At 37.9% G+C, this 27300-nt stretch overlaps 1 protein-coding gene across 2 annotated transcripts in view; it reads right to left on the bottom strand.

The window, feature by feature from the left end:
• Positions 1-27300, bottom strand: part of lama5 (laminin, alpha 5) — a 114641-nt gene that overhangs the window by 21191 nt on the left and 66150 nt on the right. For both annotated transcript variants that reach the window (XM_067372383.1, XM_067372384.1), the window contains exons 24-55: positions 26501-26643; positions 26317-26420; positions 26080-26233; positions 23400-23563; positions 22876-22990; positions 22684-22781; positions 21119-21311; positions 20826-20952; positions 20604-20743; positions 20395-20510; positions 18673-18884; positions 18387-18588; positions 16192-16336; positions 15933-16073; positions 15538-15699; positions 12607-12711; positions 12416-12499; positions 12066-12296; positions 9777-9890; positions 9457-9587; positions 9213-9293; positions 6879-7093; positions 6687-6787; positions 6420-6603; positions 6190-6330; positions 4188-4339; positions 3963-4073; positions 3730-3841; positions 3445-3612; positions 1697-1893; positions 1421-1537; positions 1179-1333 (exon numbers count right to left, since the gene is read on the bottom strand). In XM_067372383.1, coding sequence (XP_067228484.1) covers positions 1179-1333; positions 1421-1537; positions 1697-1893; positions 3445-3612; positions 3730-3841; positions 3963-4073; positions 4188-4339; positions 6190-6330; positions 6420-6603; positions 6687-6787; positions 6879-7093; positions 9213-9293; positions 9457-9587; positions 9777-9890; positions 12066-12296; positions 12416-12499; positions 12607-12711; positions 15538-15699; positions 15933-16073; positions 16192-16336; positions 18387-18588; positions 18673-18884; positions 20395-20510; positions 20604-20743; positions 20826-20952; positions 21119-21311; positions 22684-22781; positions 22876-22990; positions 23400-23563; positions 26080-26233; positions 26317-26420; positions 26501-26643 — 4615 coding nt within the window. The remainder of the gene's footprint in view (positions 1-1178; positions 1334-1420; positions 1538-1696; positions 1894-3444; positions 3613-3729; positions 3842-3962; positions 4074-4187; positions 4340-6189; positions 6331-6419; positions 6604-6686; positions 6788-6878; positions 7094-9212; positions 9294-9456; positions 9588-9776; positions 9891-12065; positions 12297-12415; positions 12500-12606; positions 12712-15537; positions 15700-15932; positions 16074-16191; positions 16337-18386; positions 18589-18672; positions 18885-20394; positions 20511-20603; positions 20744-20825; positions 20953-21118; positions 21312-22683; positions 22782-22875; positions 22991-23399; positions 23564-26079; positions 26234-26316; positions 26421-26500; positions 26644-27300) is intronic.

The raw sequence follows: 27300 nt of genomic DNA, 5'->3' as shown, positions 1-27300 counted from the left end.
AAAATTGTCTTTACTGTCTTCTTTGTTTTAATGTCTGTGTAAAGTGCATTTTAAATGTTTAATGTGTATGAAATGTGTTCTATAAATAAACTTACTTTGTGTAAAATGTGTAAAAAATTACTTAAAATATTGTGTAAAATAACTGGTCACTTCAGAAACTTTGTGGATGTATCCTTTGCTACAATTTAATTATATAAACAGGCATTATATTGGCCATCAGACTGCCATCTAGACACTAACCTCAGAATTGTCCATTAAGAGGACGTTTACGTTTAAGAGGACGTTACTGTGATATTTATACGAGTTAGATTTTATGGTCAAAATGACATTGTAGCTTCTTCAACAAAAATACTTTACAGCTACCTTTATCAGTCCATTGAAATGTTTTAAATACATAGACACAATATACAATATATTTAATGTAAAAGACCGGCAGTAGCTTACAATGTTGCTATAGTAAATGAATGCGTTTTAATACAGAGTACACCAGGGGGAAAAAAATGAAGGCGCCTCCTTGATTGTCTAGTTAAGATGACGCAGAAGTGCATTCCAAAAAAAGTATATATATACTCCGGAGAGTAAACCCTTTCAAGGGATTAGGGCCCTTCCGAATGGAACGCAGGGTCAGTTTATAGGTTAGTAGTGTTTCTTTAGCCACTAGAGGGCACTCCAACCCGGACTCTTGTTTTACTTTTGGACTTCATTTCCCGTAACCACTTCCCGGACTCATTATTCCTTCATGGCACCAGCTGTTTTGTGTTTCATCATTAGTGTCTGTCTATTTATACCCGGTTTGTTTCTGCTTTTGCTATGGTGTTTTCGTGTATGTTTCTGGTTTCTCCGTTTTGGTTTTCTTTGTGTTTTTCTGGTTTTTGTATGGATTGTTTCAGTGGATTTTGACCCTTGCCTGTTTTGGATTACGTTTCTGGATTACCCCGTTAAAGCTGCATATGGATCTACCTTCTTGTCTCCGTGCCAATACGTGACACATCGCCAACTACTGGCCTGGCATGAACAATACAGCAGTTTCAAATCATTTTCGCAGGATTGTTTTGACAATGTTGTCTTCTGTACACAATAAGTGCAAAGGAAAAACTTTCAATTTTTAGTACATCGTTGCTGTGTAAACATACCCTAAAAAACCCATATAAGTTGACCATTGCAATATAGACACACACCTGGAAAGATTCTTGGCGAGCTGGTCCAGCATTTCAGCGTGTTTCTCTGCAGCCTCCACCAGGGGAATTTTATTGGCGGCTGGAGCGTACTTCTGCACCTTCTCAGCTAAGGGCTGTCTCGCTCCATCCAACTGAGCGGCCAGACGCTCATAATCCTGATAACATGAACATCCAGAGACAGCATGCATGTGCTCAGTGAAGTTCATTTACGGTAAATGCAGAAATGTTATGATTCTCTGTACCTCTTTGGAGTCCTGGAGCATGGAGAGCAGATCGTTGACCTGGGTCACATCATCCTCTGCCATCTGCAGCTGGTTCTCCACCTCCTTCTGCTTCTCACGCAGGTCATTTATTATTTTCTAGAAAAACACAATAATGTGCTTTTGAATGGAATTGCAATTCAGTAAAAAGTTCTTCCTGTGATTCCAATTAAAATCTCTATGCAGATGAATGAATGAATGAATGAATGATGTGTGGCCAATTCAGCTCAAACTGTGTCAGTGTGTTTGAATGATTACCTGGAGCTCCTCCATGCGTTTCTGGTTAACATTGTTGGCTTCTACGGCATTTGCGGTGTTGTTGACGGCCTCATTCATGGCATCTCTCAGGTCCATCAGCTGCTGATTGAACTGGTTCAGTTTGTTTTTGACATTCTCTGCCACAGCCTCATTATTTAACGTCCGGTTTGTAATCTCATTTTTCACACGATCTACCACTACAGAGAGACAACATCAACACTTATAAATGTGGATACAAAAGTGTCAGTAAAAATAAAAATAAAAATATGTTCACTTTTCAGTAACACTTTATTTGGAGCCTTTATGTATAATGCATCGTAAAAGTATTTATAATGTACATTGTTATGCATGATATTTTCTTCATAAATAATTGTAACCAAACTTAAACTGCATTATAATATTTGCAGATTCTGGTTGTTTGTGATGTGTTTATAATGCATATAAGGCATAATTAGTGCTTTAAAACTGTTTTTATAATGCATTAAACACTATATTGCCAAAAGTTTTGGGACGCCTGCCTTTACATGCACATGAACTTCAATGACATCCCGTTCTTAATCCGTAGGGTTTAATATGGAGTTGGCCCACCCTTTGCAGCTATAACAGCTTCAACTCTTCTGGGAAGGCTCTCCACAAGGTTTAGGAGTGTGTTTATGGGAATTTTTGACCATTCTTCTAGAAGTGCATTTGTGAGGTCAGGCAGTGATGTTGGTGAGAAGGCCTGGCTCACAATCTCTAACTTTTCCCAAAGGTGTTCTGTCGGGTTGAGGTCAGGACTCCACACCAAACTCGCCCATCCATGTCTTTATGGACCTTGATTTGTGCACTGGTGTGCAGTCATGTTGGAACAGTTTGGGGCCATCCCCAAAAGCAGGAAATTGTTCAAAATGACTTGGTATGCTGAAGTATTAAAGGTAGACTCAGTAGAATTTCAAAAACACTGTTTGGAAGTTAGTCGGGCCGACACCAACAACAAATGTCTAACCAATCAACATTAGGGGGTGGGTTCGAGACCGACTCAGAGCAGGGTGGTAAGTATTGGAGTGTGAGTTTTGGAGGAGGAGCAATGAAGAGAGGAATGAGTTTGTTTGGGTTGATTTCAAATATCAACAATGTTCAACAGCGTCAAAATCTACATTAAGAGTTCCTTTCACTGGAACTAAGGATTTGAAGGGGTGTCCCAATACTTTTGGCAATCAAGAGTATATAAAGGCTTTAAGTAAAGTGTTACCCATCTTTCCAATACAACATCAAGTACTTATAATGGGTTATAAGCTTAAAAATGTTATAAAATGATCCGTTAAATGTTACACAATAAAATGAAAGTAGTGTCATGATCACCAGTTGGAGTGCCCTATTTAGCCACCTGAGGGCACTCCAACACGGACTACTTCTCACCACACTTTTGAACTACAATTCCCATACCCACTTCCCGGACTCATTATCCTGTTCATTGCACCCAGCTGTTTTGTGTTTGCTCATCAGTGTCTGTCTATTTATACTTGGTTTGTTTTTGCTTTTGTTATCGAGGTTTCATTTATTGTCACTGGCGTTTGATTCTGTTTTCTTTGTTTTGTATGGACTGTTATCTGGATTTTGACCCTTGCCTGTCTGGACTACGTTTTTGGATTATCCCAATAAAGCTGCACTTGGATCTTACATTTTTGTCTCTGTACTAATGTGACAAGTAGCTGATGTTCGTGATTTCTTATACATTTTTTACAGACTCAGTCTGTCCTGTCACTCACACTTGTTGGCTTGTTCCAGCTCATTTTCTGCTTTTCTCATCTGGAAATCAAAGCCTCTGAAGCGCATCTCTCTGAGCATGGACTCCACCTCTGCTATCTTTCTAGCCAGATCCTCATCGGTCACACTGGTCTCATTCTGTGCAGTCCGGTTCAACTGCAGTATAATATCTGGGCAGATGCAGAAAAGTTGTCAGTTGAATATGGCGGTGATATTTAAGTATAAAGGGTAAATGTAATAAGACATGGCTTTTTTCAAGTGTCTGTTCTACTTTGTCACACTCCCACCTTCCACATCTCCCATGATGCCTTTGATGAACCCAATCAGGTCTTGTGCTCTTCTGTGTGTGGAGTTAGTGTTGTTCTCTAAAGCATCTCCTTTCTTCTGTGTGACCGAGGCCTAATACACGGACACATACACACAAAACCACTTAGTCAATATGATCAAATGGTTTTATGGTGCCTTTTAGACATTGATGGTTTGACACAGAATAAGTTCATTTGATGGTATGTTCTCATACCTTTTGCTCTAACTCTTTAATATCCAAGTTGATGATTTGCAGCTCTCCCTCCAGCACATCAGCACGGTTCCTGCTCTCGTCCAGAGTGCTGTTGTAGTTTCTTATGGCATTCTGTGGCATCAAATTATAGTTAGTTATCATTATAATACATACATAACTAATGTGGGCAAATCCTAAAATTTAAAAGTCTGAGAGAGTGTTTGAGTCTGAAAGAGAGAGACTCACTGCAATTTCCTGTATAGATGCATTGAGGCGGTTTAGTTGAGCCCAGGCGAATGAGCTGGCATTGAGGCTGGTCAGCTGATTGGCAACGGACTGATAGAGCTGGTTTATCTTGTCCAGATCCTCCAGCAGCACTAACACACAGCTGTCACAGACTAAATATATAATGCAAAACAATCACCGTTTGATGAGTGAAATGAACTGCAACCCGCAAAAATATTGTTTACATTGCCTTTGTATTGACAGAGTAAATTAATTAATGAGTGAGCAATTTTATTATTGACTCAATTATTCAGTTGTATATACATTACCATTCAAAATTTGGGGTTGGTAATATTTGAATGTGTATAAAAGGTCTCTAATGAATCAACAAGGCTCAAGTATTTCATCAAAAATACAATAAAAACAGTAATATTTTGAAATATTATTACAACTGAATTCTGTTTTAATATATTTTAAAATGTAATTTATTCCTGTGATCAAAGCTGAATTTTCATTACTCCAGTCTTCAGTGTCACATGATCCTTCAGAAATCATAATATTATTATCAATGTTGAAAGCAGCTGTGCTGCTTCATATTTTTGTGGAAACCGTGATACAATTTTTTTCAGGATTCTTTGATAGAAGAACAGCAATTATTTGAAATATAAGGGGCTGTTTACACGACACCATTTTCAACTAAAAACTTTTTATGCATTTTTATGCATTCATTTACACAACAAATGTGTGAAATGCAAACTTTTGAACATTTCAAAGTGCAAGTTTTTGAAATCAATACCGTCCATCATGTCCATGTAAACTGCAAAAACGCGAATCTGTGAAAATGGTGACGGCATGCACATGCGTATTACATGTTTAGTCTATCCGCCTTATTTTCAACGAGAAGATAAGGTGTTTTCCGTGAATGTGTGAGACTTCCGATTTATTAGCCACTATAGGGAAATAAGGAGAAGAATATTGAAGTGCAGTAAACTGTGAAAATAGGTGGAGAGGCATGCGTTTTTGGCATATGCGCAGACACAGTCTTTCTTTACAAAGTGGCATCACCAACTAATTGTCTTGAATGCATAATTCAGCGTTTTTAGTCATTTTTGCAGATCCGTGTGAACGGGAATGGATTTGATAATGTTGTCATCTGTACAAAGAAAAAACATTTCTGTTTTTAGTACATCGTTGTTGTGTAAATGTACCCTAAATCTTTTGTAATGTTATAAACAGTGTTGGGGGTAACCCATTACAAGTAACGCGATCAACGTAATCAGATTACTTTTTTTCCCAAGCAACTAGTAAAATAATGCATTATTTTTATATTTACAACAAAATATCTTTTTTGATTTATTTTTTGAGTAAATAATGCAAGTTACTTTGCCTTCCCATGTATTGACTGACAGCTCTCCTGTGCCCACATTGAGATAAATCGAGACTAAGCGTTGCGTTATTATTCAAGACTAGCTCTAGAATAAATGTGAGCATACATTTACTCATCTCACTTGCACAAAAACAGATTCAGTATTCCTTAAAATTAATAAAAACTCAGAATATCGAGAATATCGCAAACCGGCAATAATTAATGTTAAATAACAGAAAAATACTTTTTGTATTTAATCTCACTTTATTAAGCAATATCATTGCTTCTGATCTCTGGTGCTAAGAGACAACATTATCTGGAAATCCAGCCCTGAACTGCAGCACAGCTGAGATGTTTGTTTGTTTGAACTGCACCCTCTACTGTACAGATGTGAATTTGCATTTCCTTCAGCCTGAAGTTTATTCATTTCACTTTTGGTGTGAAAGGGCAGTGTGTAACTCAATATTGTATCGCATTACTTGTAATAAATGCCTTTACAGTGATTTTTGATCAATTTAAAGCATCCTTGCTGAGTAAAAGTATTCATTTCTTAAAATATTTTTTTACTGACCTCAAACTTTTGAACGGTACTGTAAAAAATGAGTGAGCAAATGAATGAATAAATAAGTGAGTGTTGTCCAGTGAAGCAGTACTCACCCTCACAGCGCAAATCTGCTCCATGATGCACTGGGACACTGTGTTGACTAAGACATGTGTCACACTGCTTCCCTGTCAGACCTGTTGTGCAGCGGCACTCTCCTGTGCGAGGGTCACAGCGACCTCCCCTACACTCACACTCTACAGACCACACACACACCCGTCTCATTAAAACAACTGATAATGTGTAATATCTCCTCCTGTTTTGTGTATGTGTGCTTTACACTCACTCTTGCAGCCATTAGGGTTGTAGCCCCAGTAACCCGGAGCACATTGGCGGCAGTTCGGTCCGCTGACCCCAGGCCGACAGGCACACGAGCCGTTAACAGGGTCACACGGCTGAACCAATGCAGCTGCTGCATCACAATCACACTTACGGCAACCGGTGCAGGAATCAAAGCCAAATGCCCCATTCTAAAACAACAACAACAAACATTATCACCCTCAACTACTGAGACAAAACAATAAATAAAGACAAACAAGATATGCAGACATACCTCACAGCGGTCACAGCGGGATCCCACCACACCAGACTTACAGTGACACTGCCCGGTGTGAGGGTCACAATGTGCAGTGCCACAGGGAGAACAGTTGCACCCTGGGTAGTGCAGTTGGGGGGAAAACACAATCATAAGAACACTCTTAACACCTTCCAGATGACAGATGTGCTTTATATAAAGTTGCCTTACGGGTGCAGTTCTTGGCCGTGATGGCATCACCGTAGAAACCAGGGGCACAGATTTCACAGTGCGGCCCGGCGGAGTTGTGCATGCAGCTCTGACACTCGCCCGTCAAAGGGTGGCAGTCGCTGAACAGCATGTTGGGGTCTGAGTTTCCATTGCAGTTGCACGGCTGACATGTGCTGCCAATCACCATTGGGTTTCCATAGTAACCTGGTGCACACCTGCATTCACATGTAGAAAATAAATAATTTAGTGATTTCCATTTATGATTTTCTAATTGACAATTATTTATTAATGATGATAATAATAATTTATTATTTTTAAATGTATAAATTATTTAATTACTTTTATTGCATTTTTTTTTTTTTTTTAGGACTGTCAAGCAATTAAAATTTTTAATCAAATTTTTTACATGTTGTGCTGTGATTAAAAAGATAATTTAAAGTCATTTAAAGTCATTATTGTGTTAAATTAGAAAAGTATCAAATAGGCATAATAAAAAGTAGCTTTAGAAATTTTTTATTTTTTATTTGATTCAACGTAGAATTTATTACACAAACAAATGTTTTAACCATAATTTGAACTGGCATGTAGGCATATTTACAGACTGTTTATTGCAACTCAGAGGTGGAATGAATGCATATAATACAATTTAATTTTTAGGTGAACTATCCCTTTAATTTTTATTATGAAAATATTAAATACTATTTTTTAAAGAAGTGATACTCTCAATAAGAAATTATAACTGCCAGTAAGCGGCAACTGAGTGAGTGAGTCATTAATTCGTTTGATTCATGAAAACAGCTGATTATTTCAGGAATGAAGTTAATGGCTCTCTTTATGAAGTATGTCAATCATTTTAAAGTGTTATTTTTTCCATAACTAAATAATTACATTAACATGTTAAATCACCAACCCTATTTTATTTATATTTATACAGTGCTCAGTGTAAATGAGTGCACCCCCTTTGAAAAGTAACATTTTAAACAATATCTCAATGAACACAAAAACAATTTCCAAAATGTTGACAAGACTAAGTTTAATATGACATCTGTTTATCTTATAAACATGAAAGTAAGGTTAATAACATAACTTAAAGAACAAAAATTTCAGTTTTATTCAAATTAGGGTGATGCAAAAATGAGTACACCCCACTGAAAGTCTCTGGAGCAAAGCTAAATTTTAGACTACAAATGTCTAATTTAACAAGAATTCAACCACAGGTGAGTCTAATTATTCATTACACTACAGTTGACTATAAAAGGGTGTTAAAACCCCATTTCACACTGTCAGCAATGGCACCACATGGAAGAGAAATGTCACCAATCCTGAGAAAGAAAATAATTTCTTTACACCAGAAAGGTGAAGATTAGCAAAGCTTTACTTAACAGTCAGAATTCTGTAGCAAAAGTGGGACAAAATTTAAAAAAGATGGAACTGCGACCATCTCACAGAGACGTCCAGGTCGTCCACGGAAGTAAACACCTCGACAGGAGCGTCTTCTGATGAGAAGGGTTGAAGAAAATCATCATGCAAGTTCACTGCAGTTATCTAGAAAGCCAAACTGGGGTGATTATTTCCCATGACACAATATGGTGTACACTGCAGAGGAATGGCATGCATGGGAGCCGTCCACAAAAGACACCTCTCCTAAAGCCCAGGCACAAAAAACCCTCCTAAGAGTTTACCAGGACCCATGCTGACAAAGATGAAGACTACTGGGACTCTATACTCTGGAGTCATGAGACCAAGATTAATGTTTTTGGCACTGGCATCGCAAAGGTGAGGAATACAAAGGAAACAGCATGGTGTCTACAGTGAAGCATGGAGGTGTCAGTGTCCTTATGTGGGGCTGCATGAGTGCTGCTGGTGTCGTTTCATTGATGGCTTCATGAATTCACAGATGTACTGCTCTATACTGAAAGAGAAGATGCTACCATCACTCCGTACCCTGGGTCATCATGCACTTTTCCAACATGACAATGATCCTAAACACACATCTAAGGCCACTGTTGGATTTCTGAAGAAGAACAGGGTGAAAGTGATTCAGTGGCTCCTGATCTGAACCCAGTCGAACACCTATGGGGAATTCTGAAGAGACGAGTTGAGCATCACTCTCCATCCAGCATAGTCTCTAAAAGAGCTCATTCTTGAAGAACGGAAAAGGATAGATGTAGCAAAATGTCGCTATCTTGTCCATTCCATGCCTTGAAGATTTGGTGCTGTCGTTAAAAATCATGGAGGACATACAAAGTACTAGATGTAGTAGTTTTTGTTGTGGGGTGTACTCATTTACACTGAGCACTGTAAATAAAATAAGTGGATGTTTCATAACTGTACCTCTCACACTTGGATCCAGCATAGCCAGGCATACACAGGCACTGCATTTGATTGGGCCTCTCCACACAGCGAATGGCAAAACTGATAACAAGACCAAACAGACAACATCTTTTACTCTGAGAATGAGGCATGCTGGGATATCCAGCACTGGTTAAAAACAAAAAAACCCCAGGAAACTGGCACAAGCAAGAAAAATAAGTTTGAGAAGAAATTAGTTGTTGAAATGATGAAATAGAGCACTGACTTGTTTGAAGAAACTTGCAGCGGGCAGGGGCAGCTGGAGCAGGACACCGCATGGCCATCCACTGTGTTGTTACCATGAAAACCGCCCTGGCACTTCTCACAATGGTTTCCAGCAGTATTGTGCCGGCAGTTCTGTGTATAAAGATTTAAACTTTCAGTAACTGCCTAACTGAACCTCTGAGTTTTCCATTCTTGGATTTACGAGTTTGTTTTCCATGACGTTTGACATTTTACTATACCCAGTGGAATGTGCAACAGCAATATATCGCCCATGTTGAAGTCTGTAATGTGATTTATATATGACTTAGGGGCTGAACTCACCATGCATATCCCAGAGCCATCCAGACACTGATCAGAGTGACCATTACAGTTGCAGGGGACGCATTTTCCGAGGAACAGCCCTTTAGTGTCTCTGTAGTAGCCTGGAGCACATTGCTGAGAGAAGGAGATGAAGAAATTAACATGGATTCCTGCATTCTTTTGAACATTTGCTGCACATTCACAGACACAAGCACTGTTATGTGCCGGCACTGAGGCAAACGCACCGCGATTCGGACCCAAATAATATTATGTGAACTAGTGTTTTCAAAAATATTGTGTATCGATACTGAAATATCTGAAACGCTTCCAATACTCCTTTTCTGCAGTATTGGTACACGGATACCAGCTACACATTCTCGCTCTCTCTTCCCTCCGAACGGTGAATTTACAGTTTGACACACACTCATCTCCTATCACTCACTCGTCTTAATCGCTCCGGTTTTAGTAGTGCTTGTGTTGCACAAAATTTTCGCATTCACACCAAAAGCACACGCACCACAATAGAAGTGCAGCACACATCTCAAACAGCTCACGGGTACCAAATTGAGTTGTTTTTCGTGTCATTTCACTCTTAAACAGTCAAATACACACACTAATATGTCGAAATGTCCATCTTGGCTAGCATTCAGGTAAATACAGACAGTTTGGGAAAATAAGTAGAAAGATAGCACATGTTGTGTAACAGTATATTGGATCTGTGCATAAGCTCTTAAAGTGACAGCAGCCTAATAAACTTATAATTTTATAAGCTTAAACTTAAAAATTATATTTGAAGAATTTGGTTCCAAAATGCGATAAAATCCATTAAAAAAAATAAAATAAAATAGTTTCCACCAAAATCAGTGTTTGTATCTTGTCGGTATTGAAAAGTCATTTATTAATTTTGCACAAAATGCAATATCCATCGTGTTATTCTGTCATGTTTTCTCCCTTTCTTTCTTTCCCTTCTCTTCAAAATGCGATATATCCGCTCAACCAATCACAGCACACCACTCCAAACACTAAACAGTAATGGCGGCGCTCTGAATACACCTGGCATCCTAGATTTCCTTATCTGCTTTGTACTTTGTGATCAACAAAAACAGAAAAATTCATCATTTTGATGAACCTGTGGTGGTTTCTGCGGTGGGGAAAAAACGCAAGTCATCGAAATGTAATCATTACGTGAGGAGATGAAGAAGATGAGGCACTCGGTAAAGCTGTTGCTTGTTCCATGACAGCATCAAACTTCTGTCACGCTCCCCAAAACTGAATCATGAACAGTTTTTAAAAACTGTTTTTAATACCAATGTACTCAGTAAATGTGTTTATTATAACCGTGCGGTGGCACCAGACACTCTTTAATCGATAATGACAAATGGAGACATCATTAATTTATAACATTAACAAGACGACTTGTTGAAATCATTTTGGGAGCGACGACTGCATGTATTTTTTGTGAAATGCCTGTATAAAAGATTAGTATTGACAAAGTTCAGAGGCTGTCATATATGTGAATCAACTTACTTTGTTGTGTATTTTCAATATGAAAAATAACTTTTATATTGATGGATTAATTGCACTGTGGAAAAAAAGTGTCATGGATTTATTGCATTTTGGGGAAAAAATAATCTGTTTTTATAATAAACCTTTGAAAATCAAAATCTAGATTTGAATTTGTAATGTTTTTATAACCAAAAGATGCTATGTAAAGTTTGAAACAGAAAATAGTGGTTTTCATCTTGCCGCTTTCTTGGTAAAGAAAACACATTTTTACTCAAATTAATTAAAATGGATTTATAGCGTTTTGGAACCAAACTCTTCATTTATTTACTTTATTTAAATTCTGTATCGTTTCTTAACTGAACACGACCCACGTGAAAAACTTAAAGCAATATTTATTTAATTATTCTCTTTATTCTAATCTAATTTACTTCTGCTATTGTTTGCAAATTGTTTATTTGTTCATATTTTATTACTGTTTACTGGTCTTTTTTGTGTATATTTTACTTTCAAATAAAGCCTCCATGTGCTGTGTGAAAGCTATTGCAGCACAATTACTCAAATTATCAAAAATGTAATAAAAATATCTGTATGGCAGTTTTTCCTGTGGTATCGAAAATGGTATCAAATATTGATATTTTTCAAGGTATCGTATCAAAGTTAGAAACTCCAGTATCGTGACAACACTAATATGAACACAGGGGAAGAGAGGAGCAATCGAACTCTGGTTCAGACCAGGCAATATTCACACAGATCCTCTAAAAGGCATTAAGTTATAGAATAGATGTGTTTGTTAAAGCACTCCACCTGACAGGAGTCTCCTAGATAGTGTCCTGGGCACAGACAAATTTCAACATTGTTGGCGTGGCGTCCAGAGGGCCGGTTCTCCGCCACCTCCAGCACAGCAGCGTGCAGCGACACGGACAGGGCAGACTGAGAGTGCAGCGCTCTGATCTGCAGGGACTCCAGCGCCACCAACACCATCATTAACTCCTCACGGGACACAGAGTTCCCAGTCTGAGCGTGCCTGAAACTCTCCTTTAAATGAGAAAGAGGAAAGTTGAGCTACAACAGCTGAGGAATTATTTTGTGCACACCTACAAACAATTCAGTTTGTTCATGTCTTTTTTTGTAGTGTTTGTTACTCATTTCCTCACCTCCACCAGGTGGACGATCCCCTCATGAGGGTCTTCAGGAGAGGAATACTCTCTTTCCATGTACACCAGAGTCATCTGATTCCCCTGTACACACACAGACATGCACACAAAAAGATTTTCAGTTAGGCCGAACTTCAACTTTATGTAAAGATTCTAAATAAACTTGACAGAGGGAGAGTCTACGCTGGTACCTTGAGTATAATGTCTGGTCGTATGGTCTCGACCATCAGAAAAGCATCACCTCGCATCGTCTGGGTGTGCAAGCGGTAGCGCAGATAGCCGCCGTAGGCCGACACCTACACATGCACATGGGAAAGAGAACACAAAATCAACCTATTATGCTTTCTTACATTTTCAAATTTCTTTGTGTAAAAACGTCTGCAAAATTACAAAGTTAACGTCACAATATTCCTCATTTAAAGAGGTCATGAACTACTTTATGTTTCCTGAGGTGCACTTATAATGTTAGTTTGATTCTTACAAAAAAAAAAAAAGTCATAATTTAGAAATAAAAGGACATTTTCTACCCTGATTTTAGCCTCTGATTTGAATGCTCTGTTTTAAGGGGCGTGTCTTCTGTGAGACTTCAGTGTAAACGCCCACTGCTGTGATTGGCTACCATCCTTGCATATGAAATAATTATTACATGTGGAACTCTCTCGAAAACTTTTACTATGTTTTTACTATTACAGCTGTCGATATGAACTAATCGTGTAAAGTGTTGATTATAATATTATATTTATGTCCACTCCTGTCACATGAAAGGTTGCAGTGATGAGCATTTTAGCCGATGACAGACATGTCTGTAGATCGCATGAATGCAGTGGTCTCGTCATTGCAACTCGATTTCTGCTTTCTCACGAATGTTTTCATCAAGACTAACAGTGCAAACATGATGTACATAAGAGATTTATTATGCATCATTGATTATAACGGGAGTTTTGGCGTGAGTCCAGAACTCAGTCACTGATTGACAGCTCCAGCAATTATAAAGTGAGCATTCTTTGATCGCTTTCTGTATATAATTTAATCACAATTTAAATAACAGATCGTTTTCATGCTACTAAGAGAAACAATGTGAAGTTGACCGTTTAGTCATTGGTTTGATTTACTGACGCATAAACAGAAATAAAGATTTTGAAACAAAGAACATCTGACTGTACATTAGGGCTGGGTAAAAAATATTGATTTCTCGATTTTATTCGATTCTCAATGCAATATTGTTTCTTAAATCCCAAGAATCAATTAGTCTGTTTTCAGCTGATGAATGAGTAGAATAAGCTTCCCATCCAATAAATCTCAATAATCTTTGTTACTTTTGATATGAAGCAAAGTCTCAGATTTCAAATGACGTCCATCTTATTATGAGATTCAAAGAATAAATACAGTTTAGGTGCTGTTTAATGTGGCGTGACGGATCACTGTAGCGCCTCAGTTAAAGAGAAGCATGTGATCATCCTCTCCTCCGCTTTAATACCAGTTACAACGCGAAATAAACATGAACATCTGAAGGTATGTTAAAATATACAGTACAACTTACTGAAATCTGTATCATGTCTTGTGTAATTGCTCAATCAGTGTTTCAACCTCGGAAAGACTCAATAAAACAGCTTGTAAACAATGTCATGTAATGTCACATTTACCTCAGAAAACACATCCAGTGACCATAAACTCATTAGTCCGCTATAAAAGTGAACTCTAGAGAGCAGCATTCTGATAAATATAGCGATGCACCGTTACATATTCATTAATGTTCTTCAATATTTAATGCATGTTTGAATAAATCAGTTTTGACAGCCACGATTTTAATGTTTATATTTAAAAAAAAACGAATTGGGAGTAGAAATATGATTATGTAATTCTAAACTTTATTCATAATAAAAACATCATTGAGTTTTCGCACATATTATACGTTCATCAAATACTTTCGCTTCAAATCCGCTAAAATCCCAGCATCAGCCCATTCAGAAATACCAGTTTGCTGGCAGAAACCGCTAAACGCCACTTCCTTTTGTCAGCAAAAGTCCACAGAAGAACCAATAGAAAGATGCAAATCAAATCATATGATTTCAAGATGAATGACCGTGTGCGTATGAGCGGCTTTCAATTGCAGAGCTGCAAGTTTTTATCATGTTTTGTCCATCGTTACAATGACAGGATTTTGCAAGTGCCTTTAGCTGCTGTAAAACTGACAGAAACGGACGTTTTACTGTGTCTTGTTGTCCAAAAAACAAACAAACAAACAAAAACACATGGACTAGCTAGTTTTGCAGCAAAAGAGTCAATTATGTTAAATACCAATGAATTGGCTAAAGTGACACTTATGAAAATAAGGCATTTCAATAACTGACTAATAACCTTTTCATTGCCATTAAAGTGAAATTACTGAACCTAAACGCAAGAGCCTGGTAAAAATGGCTAATTTAAAAGAAAAGATGTCAGATGGACTTAGAGGTTTTTGCAAAGGAACTCTTCATTTGATTTCTCAATTCATGACGCCTTTAAATAATTTTGCATAAGCAAAATAAAGGGGGTGGGCCCTGGTTGAATTAGTTAGTAGTGTGCTGAAATTCACGGTTACGGTAAGGGGGCGTGACATTTCCAAGATATGCACAAAGCGGTTGACCAATCACAACACACTGGTCCAATCGATGTGTGAAAAATAATGTGTTTTTTGACATTCAAGCATGAAGACCTATTCTGGTAGACCCCAAAAACAAAATCAAGACTTTGAAAAAGGGAATAATATGGCCTCCTTAAGACAAGAATTCCTGAGTCAACAAAAGACTGCACTAAGCCTGCATTTAATCTGAAACTTGGCATCAACATTCAGCACCAGACCAAACAAGGTGTGCATGAGTTAACAGATTATATTGTTTGTCTGACCCTCATGTTTCCTGTAGCTTTAATGTGAGCTATCTGATGAAGACTCAGCTGTCTGTCTGGCCCCTTACTGTCTAACCCATAAGCTTGGTTGAAACATATGTCACAGCAGCTGCCATGACGTCACAATATAGTGATGAGAGCACCTTTAAAGTCTAGGTATAGAAGATCCGAGCACAGAAATGCACAGAAAACTGAATTTGTCCTACTCTGAATATCACGAATTGTTCCGTACTCACTTTATCGCCGAGGTAAGTGCGAGGAGCGTGCCAGTGGAGGTCCTGAGAGACGTCAGGTACATCACTCAGATCGGCCTCCACCAGATCTTGATCGAGATACGTGGACACGGGCACTTCCTGTCTGTCACTCCTCAAAAGGACCCAGCCAGCCATGTCCATGATCTGCAAAAGCAAAAATATAAAGTAAAGTTTTACACCAGTCAGATTTAATTTTCACAAACATTGCATGTAGCCAGGGACGACAACTCAATAGACAGATGGTTAAATATGGTTATTATGACACTATGCTGTGGCTGGAGAGTCAACAGTAGTGAACGGAGGTGTATATGTGCATGCATAAAGCTGACTGATTTCATTATTTGTTAAACAACAGGTCTTTATCTTTGGGTCAGTACCTCACTCCTCCGTTTGTCAGAACTGTGGCAGCGGTCAGTGGCTCCAAAGCAGAAGCACTTGGTGCAGCCTTTAGCATTAGTGGGGTCCAAATGGAACGTTCCCAGTTTGCACTGGTCACAGCGAGAGCCTTCCACATTTTCCTGAGAGTGACGACAGATCATTGATTTAACAGAGATGATGAGGATGCTTTGAGAGAAAACTGATACATAAATTCATTCACAAATAATATGAGAGGTGCAGAAGGAGAGGAAGAGCCACCTTGCATAAACAGCGTCCGGTGAAGGAGTCACACACATCTATCTCAGTTCCTGCCTCGCTGCAGTCACATGGTCTGCAGTTGGGGTATCCATAGAAACCTGGGGCACATTTGTCACACTGACGGCCAACAATGTTGTTCTTGCACCTGTGGAGAGAGTAATGTGCTTTGGCATGGTGCAAATAGAATGGAGTATGTAGAGGTGCCAGCCAACACTCTAGGATGATGGGATGCCTGTAGTTCCTACTCATTGGTATGAAATGTGACAATGTCCTGTGGAATTCCACAGAACTAATTGCAAAACTTATTGTGAGCATGTGAAGATCCAAAATATAGGCATTATACTCAACCAGACCAAGTCCAAATTACAAGCTCTTGGCTTTTCCCTAATGGCAGTGACACATCAAGCCTTCGGCCAGCGTTGGGCCAACGGTGAGCATCTGTTGGGCTAGTTTTTGTGGTGTGTTCCACATGTAATCTATAATCGGCGGGAGTTTGCGTCTGACTGCCGTCATCAGCATGACTGATATTCAAAATGGTACGCAAGCGCTGCTTTGTTTATGGTTTGTATATCTGCAGTCCTAGTTTCGCTTTCCCTTTTCGAATGACGAAAACATTGATACAGACAGATATAGACAGTTATTTCCTTACACGCAGGTGCAAAAACACCTAATGCTAATTGACCCTTTCCCAGGAGTTTGATTGACAGGCGATCTAACCAATCATAATGCCGAATCCGCCATTTCGTCTGACAAAGCAGTCAGGGGAGTTAGCAGATTGAACTTGAAAAATGGTGTGTACTGACGTCTTTCCACGATTGAAACAACACTCCTTATGATGTTCAGCTTGTCGGACATAGCAACAATAACTAAAGGGGTCTGTTCGAGCACAGCTTTTTGTCACCTCTAGTTCTTTGACGTAGACTTGGTGTGCCGTGGCCTTAAAACTTTCTTTCCAACTATACCTAACCAAACTGCCATAGTTATTTTTAATTTATCCAGTTATATTTAATGAACATGACCTCAATGGATGACGCATGAACAGTTATAAATTTATGACATTCTCTCAAAGTGCAGGGATGACCGGTGAAATTCTTCAGCTCACAGTCACTGGAGCTCAGATCCTTCATCCCTGTGGATTTTAAACACTGCCTAATGAGGAGACGGTGCAGCTAATTCACTGAAATAAAATCTCCTAAAAATAAATACCTCTGGAATTCCTGCACTTAATCCTTATATAGACAGTATTGTTATAACCAGAGACAGTGGTTAATAATATCAGTCCTTCAAGCGGCGCTTCAGAGAAAAAAAGTTTGGCTCAGGCATAAAAGGTCAGTTGTAAACAATCCATTGACTCAATTCCAATCCAAATGAATCGACTTTAAACACCAGACACATTTAGTCTCACAAATATCTTGTCCAGGGCATATTTCACCACAAAATCAAAAGAACAAAATAACAAATTACAATGGTCATTTTTTCATTGGACCATTAATTTTCTTTAAATTGCACAATTATTTCTATATATAAAATGAAGCACATTTTCACCAACTTTCATTTTACTCATTTACTAGTTCATATAAATAAAACAATTAGCCATGCTGCCTATAAATGAAGAGAATGAGCACGGGATTCAACTTAAAGGGTTAGATCACCCAAAAATGAAACCCGTGATACCTTCGTAATAAACTTCGGAATAAAAATTAAGATATTTTTGATGAAATCCCAGATGCCTCTCAATAGACAGCAACGTTATTTCCACTTTTAAGGTCCAGAAAGGTAGAAAAGACATTGTTAAAACTGTCCATGTGACAGACGTGTCCATGTTTTTGTACGCAAAAACGCATTCTGGCATAGAACCCGGAAGTGCTGCACTGTGTTTACAATGTCAATAGCATAGGAGACTGACAGGGAAGAGAAGAAATTGTTGAATAAAGTAGTTATTCTTGTTTTGTTTTTGCATGCAAAAAGTATTCTCATCGCTTCATAACATTAACTGTAGTCACGTGGACTAAAGATGTCTTTACTACCTTTCTGGGACTTGAAATTGGTTATGACATTGCAGTGTATAGGGATGTCAAAACCGACATTACTCAGGCAGACTGAATTTCAAATCACATATTCATAAAAGTTCAGAACTTCATGAGTATCATGGCCAAAACATGCAGTATATGTGTGTGTGCCCTGCTGTGCTGTACCTGCACTGGCCATTGTGAGTGTCACAGCTGATGTCCAGTGAAGTCACTCCAGGCCTGGAGCAGTTGCACATCTCACACCCCACCAGAGGATGGCAGCCAAACGTCTGGGGTTCACAGGTGACACATTCCGGCTGCAGGGTCCGTGGAGGACAGATGCACTCACCTGTGACAGGCTCGCACAGACGTGTACCGCAGTTACATGCTAGAGAGAAAACAAAAACAACCTCATCCATCAATCCATCAATAAATCAATCCATCATCCCACCATGTGGCAGATGATACTCACGTTTGCAGTTTGGGAAGCCGTAGTATCCCGTGGCACACTGGGAACAGTCTCGGCCAATCACGTTGGGTTTGCACATGCACTGTCCACCAAAGGTCTCGCAGGTGTCGCTCTCCGCACCCACCTCGTGACAGCCGCAGGGCACAGCACCGTTATTAAAGAACGCAGACAGAGACACGGCAGAGCTACGGCAAAACGGAGAGGCTGTGGAAGGGCTGAGAAGAGAGAGGGATGTTAGGATGGAGAGCACTCTAATAAGGTTATAGCAGACTATGTGCATGAACGTATGTGCAATTTGTTTTGGGGAGGGGGGTGGGGGGTTGCCTATGTAGGACAGTTAGTTGACAGGAAGCGAATTAGGAGAGAGAGGGGAAGGGATCATGAAAGGTCCAAGAGCCGGGACTCGAACCCAGGTTGCCTGAAACACAACCGCACTATGCATCGACACGCTGCCCACAAGGCTACTGGCGCAGACCATTTTTACATATTTGCATCATTTTCTCTGTTTTTTCAAAATGAATGAATTATCTAAATTAAAAACTATAAAAATACTAATGTTTTATAACACAATATAATCATAAAATATATAATTTAAGACAATATAATAACAAATAAAATCTTTAGTAAATCTCAATATATATATAATTTTTTTTTTTTTTCAGTCGTTTTTACATTTTTTTTATTTATTGAGATAGGACAGTTAGTTGACAGGAAGAGAATTGGGAGAGAGAGAGAGAGGGGAAGAGATCGGTAAAGGTCCACGAACCAGGACTCGAACCCGGGTAGCCGTGTCAACGTGCTGCCCACTAGGCTATTGACCGACCGTTTTTGCATATTTAATTGTGTCATTTTCTCTGTTTTTCCATTTAAATTATTTATCTACATTTAAAAAACTCTAAGAACACTAATATTTAAACAATACTGTTAAATATAGTCTTTAGCATATTTGATGTTTTACTTATTACTGTAATTTTAGTATTATTTATATACTATTTTACTATTATAGTATTTATACACATTGTGAATTAGCTTTTATTTTCATATTTTTAGTTTTTATTTTAATTTTAGTTTAAGTTTAGACATTATGTTATGTGCTTTTGTCAGATTTATTAGTTTTTTTTTTGTGCTTTTCTTATTAGTTTTTTTTTGTGCTTTTCTTAATATTGCTCTCAATCTTTAATTTATTTTTATTTCAGTGTTTTAATTTTAGTACTATTTTTCAGTTAGTTGCCAAGTAAACATTTTCATTTTTTAAGTTTAAGTTTTTTCAGCTTTATTTCAATCACCAAAACCAAATTTTAGTAGTTTCAGTTTTAATTAACGACAACAACATTGAAAAATAACAGTTTTTTTATGTTTATATTTTTCAATCCATTTATAAAAATACCATCTAATTTTAATATCCACCTTGGAATTACAAGGTTCTATCTGCATTCTAAGCAGTTTTGAAATACTGAGCTTCAAAGTTCTTGCATTCCACACTTTGTAGAAAGAACCTTTTTGTTTTCTAAAAAAGTCTTAAAAAAAAAAAAATCACATAATGTAAAAAAGTTGTCACAGAATAAGAATATGTGAATAACAAAATTGACAAAAATGTAAGATAGAACCTTATAACTCCAAGGTGAAAATTTAACATTCTTTCATTCGTTTTTTCCTATTTTAGGCCATAACATGAAACTTATATCAATGCATCCTTACACATTTCCAAATTTAGAAGTGTCATACTTGATATAAAAGCTGTTTTGTCCACAGTTGCTGATGAAATCGTAGGATTTGTCCAGAGGCTCCTCGGACAAAAAGCTGGAGCTGTAACTGCTCTCTGGCACCACCAGCACATAGTCCTAATACACAAACACAAGAGAAAAAGAAGTCTGATTATTATTGTCATTCTTGAATTCAAATGACCTTTTAGAAAATGTCATACTGACACTCACCAGCCACAGTGTCTTCCTGTCTGGAACACGCAGGGTCAGGATGACCTCATGGTCCGTCACATCCAGGATAATCTGGTTCTCTGACATAACAACACTACGACAGCCATAACCATGAGGACAAAAGGATGCATTGACGTGGCCTGGAAAACAAAGAGTGGCCATTAATTTTAGTGCTAAACATAAACTCAATAGTGAATCTGTGTGCATCTGTTTAATGCTCACCCTGCCATATGCGTCCTCCGTTGATGTAGACCTGGACATTGTAAGTTGGATGCAGGGGCTGATGGTAATGCAGGATGAACACATAACGGCCCAGTGCATGTACACGTGTTGAATACACCACAGCATTCTGGGAAATCATGCAGACAAATGACCATTAAAAGACTTTTTATCAACATTCAAGCATCAGAAAGAGATGACAGGAGGCACAGGATGGATAAATGGAGGTTCATTTAAAGCAATAAACAGTGCCAGATGTTGGACAGCAATAAGAGTGTAATGGGCCTGAAAGGTACCTGATTAGGGTCCAGAAGAACATGTTCACTGTTATCAGCTGCGGCTGGTGGCCTAGAGGTCATTGGTCTGTCAGAATAAAAGGAGGGATCAGGGGCTGAAGCCAGAATTGCCTCCGGCACAGAAGAAGCCTGACCCTCTTTTAGGACCAGAGACTGAGGAGGATTCTGGAAACGGGATGGGATGCAGGAGCCGCTGGACAACAGAAAATAAAAAACATGAACCGTTATGGAGGAGGAACCCTATTGTCACAACTACCCAGTTATAAGAGTATTAGTACTTATAACTGTAATGTAGCATATTCATATGTCATGAAACTGGTATATGTCATATGTCTAAAATTGGCAGCATTTACTGAAAGGTCGGTGCTTGCAAGGCAGTGAAATAAAATAAAATAATAAAAAAAAAAAAACTAAACTAAACTAAACTAAACTAAACTAAACTAAACTAAACTAAACTAAACTAAACTAAACTAAACTAAACTAAGCTAAAATAAAATAAAATAAAATAAAATAAAATAAAATAAAATAAAATAAAATAAAATAAAATCTACTGAACAAGTGTTTGAGTTAGGGGTGTAACAGATCGTAGTTGATCCGTGATCCGTTCGGACCAGGACCCAAGGTTCGGAATGCATGTGATTCACAGATTAACTGCAAAGTTTAACCATCATAGAGTGAAAGCTTATCATTTGCACATTTCTAAGTTTTGCCAATTTAAACATTTAAGTGATTTTAAACCATTCAAACAAAAGGAGACACTAAAGAGAACTCAAATCTGTGTTTGTGCACTCTTATCTAAAATAATTATATAATACCTGCTATAAATAACTGCTGCTGACTGTGTCATTAATGTTAAAGAAACAAAAAAACACACAGCTTTAACAAAAACTAATCTATATTTAATTCATATAGTGAACACTATACTTTTTCATTTTTTTTTTTACATTTAATTATTACATTTCTGTACCTAAATACTACTGTTAGACCTTACTTTATTATATTGTATTCATCTAAGTTTCTAAGTTGTGTAGTTTTAGTTCTAGTTGTGTAATTTTTTATTTATTTATTTTTTGCTGGTCCGAAAAATGATGTGATCCGTGACTCAAAAAGCATAATATGATCTGAACCGTGAGTTTTGTGATCCCTTGCACCACTAGTTTAAGTGTAGAAAAAGTTAGAAAATCACAAAATTTAAAGATAAAATAGAATAAAAAATCCAAAATGAAATTATCTACAAAACAAGTGCTTCAGAGTAGAAAAGCACACCAAAATAAAATAAAATAAAATAAAATAAAATAAAATAAAATAAAATAAAATAAAATAAAATAAAATAAAATAAAATAAAATAAAAAGTGTAGAAAAAGGTAGAAAAGTTGTACAGCCGAAAATTTAATTAAATTACCTATTTAAAAAAAACACACACACAAAAAAAACAAGCGAGTATAGAGTGTTGCACACCTAAATAAAAGAAAATTCAAAATTCAAAAGAAAATTATGTAAAAAAACAAGTGTTTTAGTAAAAGAGTTAGAAAAGTTGTGCACCAAAAAATGTCTGCATTAGTCACCTGTCTGGAGAGAAGAGACCATGTGTGCTGATGCAGTGAACTCTGGGCTTCAGGTACTCCATGGTGAACTGAGCACGAGGGACGAGGAACACTTTGTGCTGGAGGGGAAATCCAACACACACTTGTAAAAGGCATGATTACAGTGGACACAAATAGCTTTTATGGCGAATTCAAGCAGAAAAGTTTTCTCACAAGGAAGAAACTGCTTCTTCTGTCAGCAGCAATAAGCTGGATATCAGCCTCTGTGGACAGACTGAAGACCGCCACGCGCTTCATGTCATCTATAGACACCGCACGGCACAGGAAACTACACACGCACACACAGAGACACACACACAGAAATCCATCATCAAGTGTGGAAAAAATACCAGAAAAAGACAATTAAATGGGATATTTCATCTCTTTTTTTTTTTCAGTAAAAATTATTGAGGCAGTGATGTTACATTAAACCAATAAATATCACTCATTTCACATGCAAAGTGGCTAAAAGAGGTCATACTGTATAGATGTCTTAAAAGGTATCATATCAAAAACAGCATGTTTAATTTAATGTAAACTAAACATGACTGTTTGATTTAAAAAAAAAAAAAAAACTTGACTAGAAATGGACCTCAGGGTAAAAACCTAAAATGCTGCAAAATTACAGAATATGACCAATGCAAGTTCAGTGAGAAAACCTGAAGCACAAAAGAGCAGGTTGAACAGAAAGGGCAGACCTGTATTTGCAGTGGAGCAGTGTGATTTGCTCTTGGTGAGTGGGTTCACCCCGTGAGTTGACAGAAACTGTGAGAGTTTGAGGAGCTTGATCTTCACTGGCGTACTCGACCACCAACACATACTCTCCAGGGACAGGAACACGGCCACGCAGCTGAACGTTCATCTGAACACACAAATAGGATTTCATTTACTTATATATTAAAAGGGGGTGTAATGCTATTTCATGTATTCTGACTTATTTACACTGTTAAAGAGTTGGATTCTCATACTAAACATGGCCAAAGTTTCAAAACAAGAGTTGGACGTATAACGGAGTATTTCTGTGCCAAAAATACTCTTCTGATTCCTCACAAACTTCGCCCTTTTTTTTCAAGTATGGGCCTTTATTATGTAATAAAGTGCGGAAATCCTTGTACGGGCACTTCTCCCGGAAAAGCGCGCACACATCGACCAGAGCGAGAGAGCAAGAGCTGCCCATCAACACGCTTCGTTCAGGTTACGGAAGTCATCGGCAGTGCTGGACAGGACTTGCTCGAGAAAGATTTGTCTATTTGTTTTTAGACCACGAAATCAACAATGTCACCAAAGAAGTGTGTTTTTGTGAGGGATAGATAACATTGCTTCTCAAAGAACCCAGCGTTAAGTGGAGCTGATAGTTTTGTGCTCACGCATTACACTGATGCGCTCTCGACATCAGTCATTAAAATAATAGAAACCATAGAAACCACCTTAAAGGAACACTCCACTTTTTTTGAAAATAGGCTCATTTTCCAACTCCCCTAGAGTTAAACAGTTGAGTTTTACCGTTTTCGAATCCATTCAGCCGATTTCCGGTTCTGGCGGTACCACTTTTAGCATAGCTTAGCATAGTTCATCATTGCGTAATATCATTGCACTGCTGCAGCCATGATACGGCAGCAAAGTTCCTTGATTATTACGCCGGAATGAGAGTATAGTTCCTAGCCATATCAGCCTAGAAAATCACAACTTTTCTTTTTCTGTCGGTCTTAGTACACGATGTAACTACAGAAGAGTCAAGTTTTAAATAGGAAAAATATCAAAACTCTTTGGTCATTTTTAAGCGCAATGCTAACGGTCTAATCAGATTCAATGAACTATGCTAAGCTATGCTAAAAGTAGTACCGCCAGACCCAGAGATCGGCTGAATGGATTCAAAAACTGTAAAACTCAACTGTTTAACTCTAGGGGAGTTGGAAAATTAGCCTATTTTCAAAAAAAGTGGAGTGTTCCTTTAAAGTGGAGTAAAAGTGCTTCAAATTGAGTAAAACTGCTTCAAACTGCTTCAGTTTTGTTGGCAATAGGCGCCTATAAGTGCATATAATGTAAACAACACGAACTTAGTGAATTCATTATTCATCATTCACTACACGCTATATTCATTATAGTGATGGAAAAGTTATCCAGGGATAATGTGATGGTGTATTGTGTGTGTTTAAATACATTTGTTTAGCTGGCCATTGATAGCTTCGCTATGCAACAGCTGCGTGTACTCGTGACTCTTTAGCTCCGCTCACACGGCACGCCTCCAGGTGCTCGGCTGTTTTCGGAAAGACTCGATACAGCATATGTATCTTTTATAAATATGATAAAACTAAAGACTTTTCAGAGATGTACTGAAGGATGCACTACTACTCTATTGGTACTCAAGATTAACATGAGATTGGCAGAAACTGTGTGATACCTTTAATGTTTAAAAGTTTGGATTTGGTACGTTTTTTATGTTTGTGAAAGAAGTCTCGTCTGCTCACCAAGGCTGCATTTATTTGATAAAAAATACAGTAAACACAGTAATATTGTGAAATATATTGCAATTTATAATAACTGTTTTCTATTTAAATACATTTCGGTAACACTTTATTTTACAGTGACATTGTTATATATGTTACATGTAGTTACTATAGCAATAACTATAAATTATGCATAATTACATGCAACTAACCCTAAACCAAACCAAATCCTAATCCTAACCCTTTAGTAAGTACATGTAGTTACTTAATATTACTCAGTACTTAAATGTATAATTACAGTGTAACAAAGACACTTTAAAATAAAGTGTAACCTATATTTCAAAATGTAATTTATTCCTGTGATGGCAAAGCTGAATTTTCAGTATCAACTGAATCAGAAAAAAATTTTATCCGATAAGAAAACCTGTGCATAAACTATGTTGAAAACACATTTACCGAATAAATTCCTCGATGCGCACTGAACAAGACATGTGACTTTGCGATGGGACGGCATAACTGGGACAACCAGTGGACCGATCTCGTTGCACAGCATCTGAAATGCCTGAACAAAGTCTGTCGTCAAAGTGGTTCGGTATAATTACTTCCCAGAACTGTCTTACACGACTGCGTTCCCAAACAGCAGGCATCTGCCTCCGAATCCAAGACAGCATGACCGCGTTTTGTATAATAAAAGTCATTTATTATAGGCTATATGTAAATCATTACATATATAGTGACTTTTGCAGCCTATTCCATTTTTCTTAGTGATATTTAGCGCCAGTTTATCAGGAAGTGATTTGTTCTCTTTGACTCACTGGATGAAAACGCTGCTTTATTTGCAAATGTTTTATGTGAAATTTCATTTTTGTGTACAAATTAAATTCACAACTGTGGATGGAAACATAGCTATTGTTTCAATCTATGTGCTTACATCATTGCCGCTGCAGATGGCCATGCTGGGATGGCGAGGGGTGATCTTTTCAGTGTGGCAGGGTCTGGGCAGGTGATTATCAGACCTGCAGCTGGCATCATTACTGGAGATGGTCGGGAACTCCTCCAGAGACAGATACATGTACTGCAGACAGCTAAACACACAAAAGACAGATTACTACAGTCACACTGCACATTAACAGGTATACCCATGACATATGTACACTGGACTACTGACTTTTGACTTGCGGCCTGTGTGTTGCTGTATGAACAGGGTTCAGTCACTTGAAGTTGCAGGATAGGAGCCTCATAATAGGCACTGGGCAAAAGCACCAGGTAGTCCTGAAGAAAGAAAGAGACAGACTGTGTGTCCAGTGCTTGTTCATGATAATGTAGAGAGCATGTTTAAGAGGGGGTCCTACCAGCAGAATGCCCTCCGCCTCAATAATCACAGTCCAGGTTCCCGGGTTCAAGACAAATGGCTCCACAAAACTATTCTGAGGCACGTTCACAAATGTGGGTTCTGAACTGGGTGCAAAGACGATCTGTTTAGACTGCTCAGAGCCTGCAAAGAGAAGAATGGCGATCTGGTTTATGGAGATATGGAGCATTTGATGAATCAATAAAACATGGCATGTCTCTAAACTTTGTCACAAAGTTACATATTTTTAATAATTATTAATATCAAGATATTAATTGTTGTACTAAAAGAATAGTTCATTTAAAATTAAAAAACTGTCATCATTTACTCATGGAGACTTTCTTTCTTATGTGAAACGCAGAAGGAGAAGTTTAGCAGAATGTCCCAGCTGCTCTTTTCCATACAATAAACGTACAAGAGTAAAATGAATACTAATAAACTCCAAAAATCAAAATTAAAACATTAAAGATGCCATCGAACGTTTTTTTTTAAGAAACGATGGTAACTTTAACAACATTTAACAGTACATTAGCAACATGCTAATGAAACATTTAGAAAGACAATTTACAAATATCACTAAAAATATCATGATATCATGGATCATGTCAGTTATTATTGCTCCATCTGCCATTTTTCGCTGTTGTTCTTGCTTGCTTACCTAGTCTGATGATTCAGCTGTGCGCAGATCCAGACGTTAATACTGGCTGCCCTTGTGTAATGCCTTGAGCATGGGCTGGCATATGCAAATATTGGGGGCGTACATATTAATGATCCCGACTGTTACGTAACAGTCGGTGTTAT

Source organism: Chanodichthys erythropterus, chromosome 20 (assembly GCF_024489055.1).
Source record: "Chanodichthys erythropterus isolate Z2021 chromosome 20, ASM2448905v1, whole genome shotgun sequence".
Taxonomy (NCBI): Eukaryota; Metazoa; Chordata; class Actinopteri; order Cypriniformes; family Xenocyprididae; genus Chanodichthys; species Chanodichthys erythropterus.
This window is presented reverse-complemented; position numbering and strand designations above follow the sequence as displayed.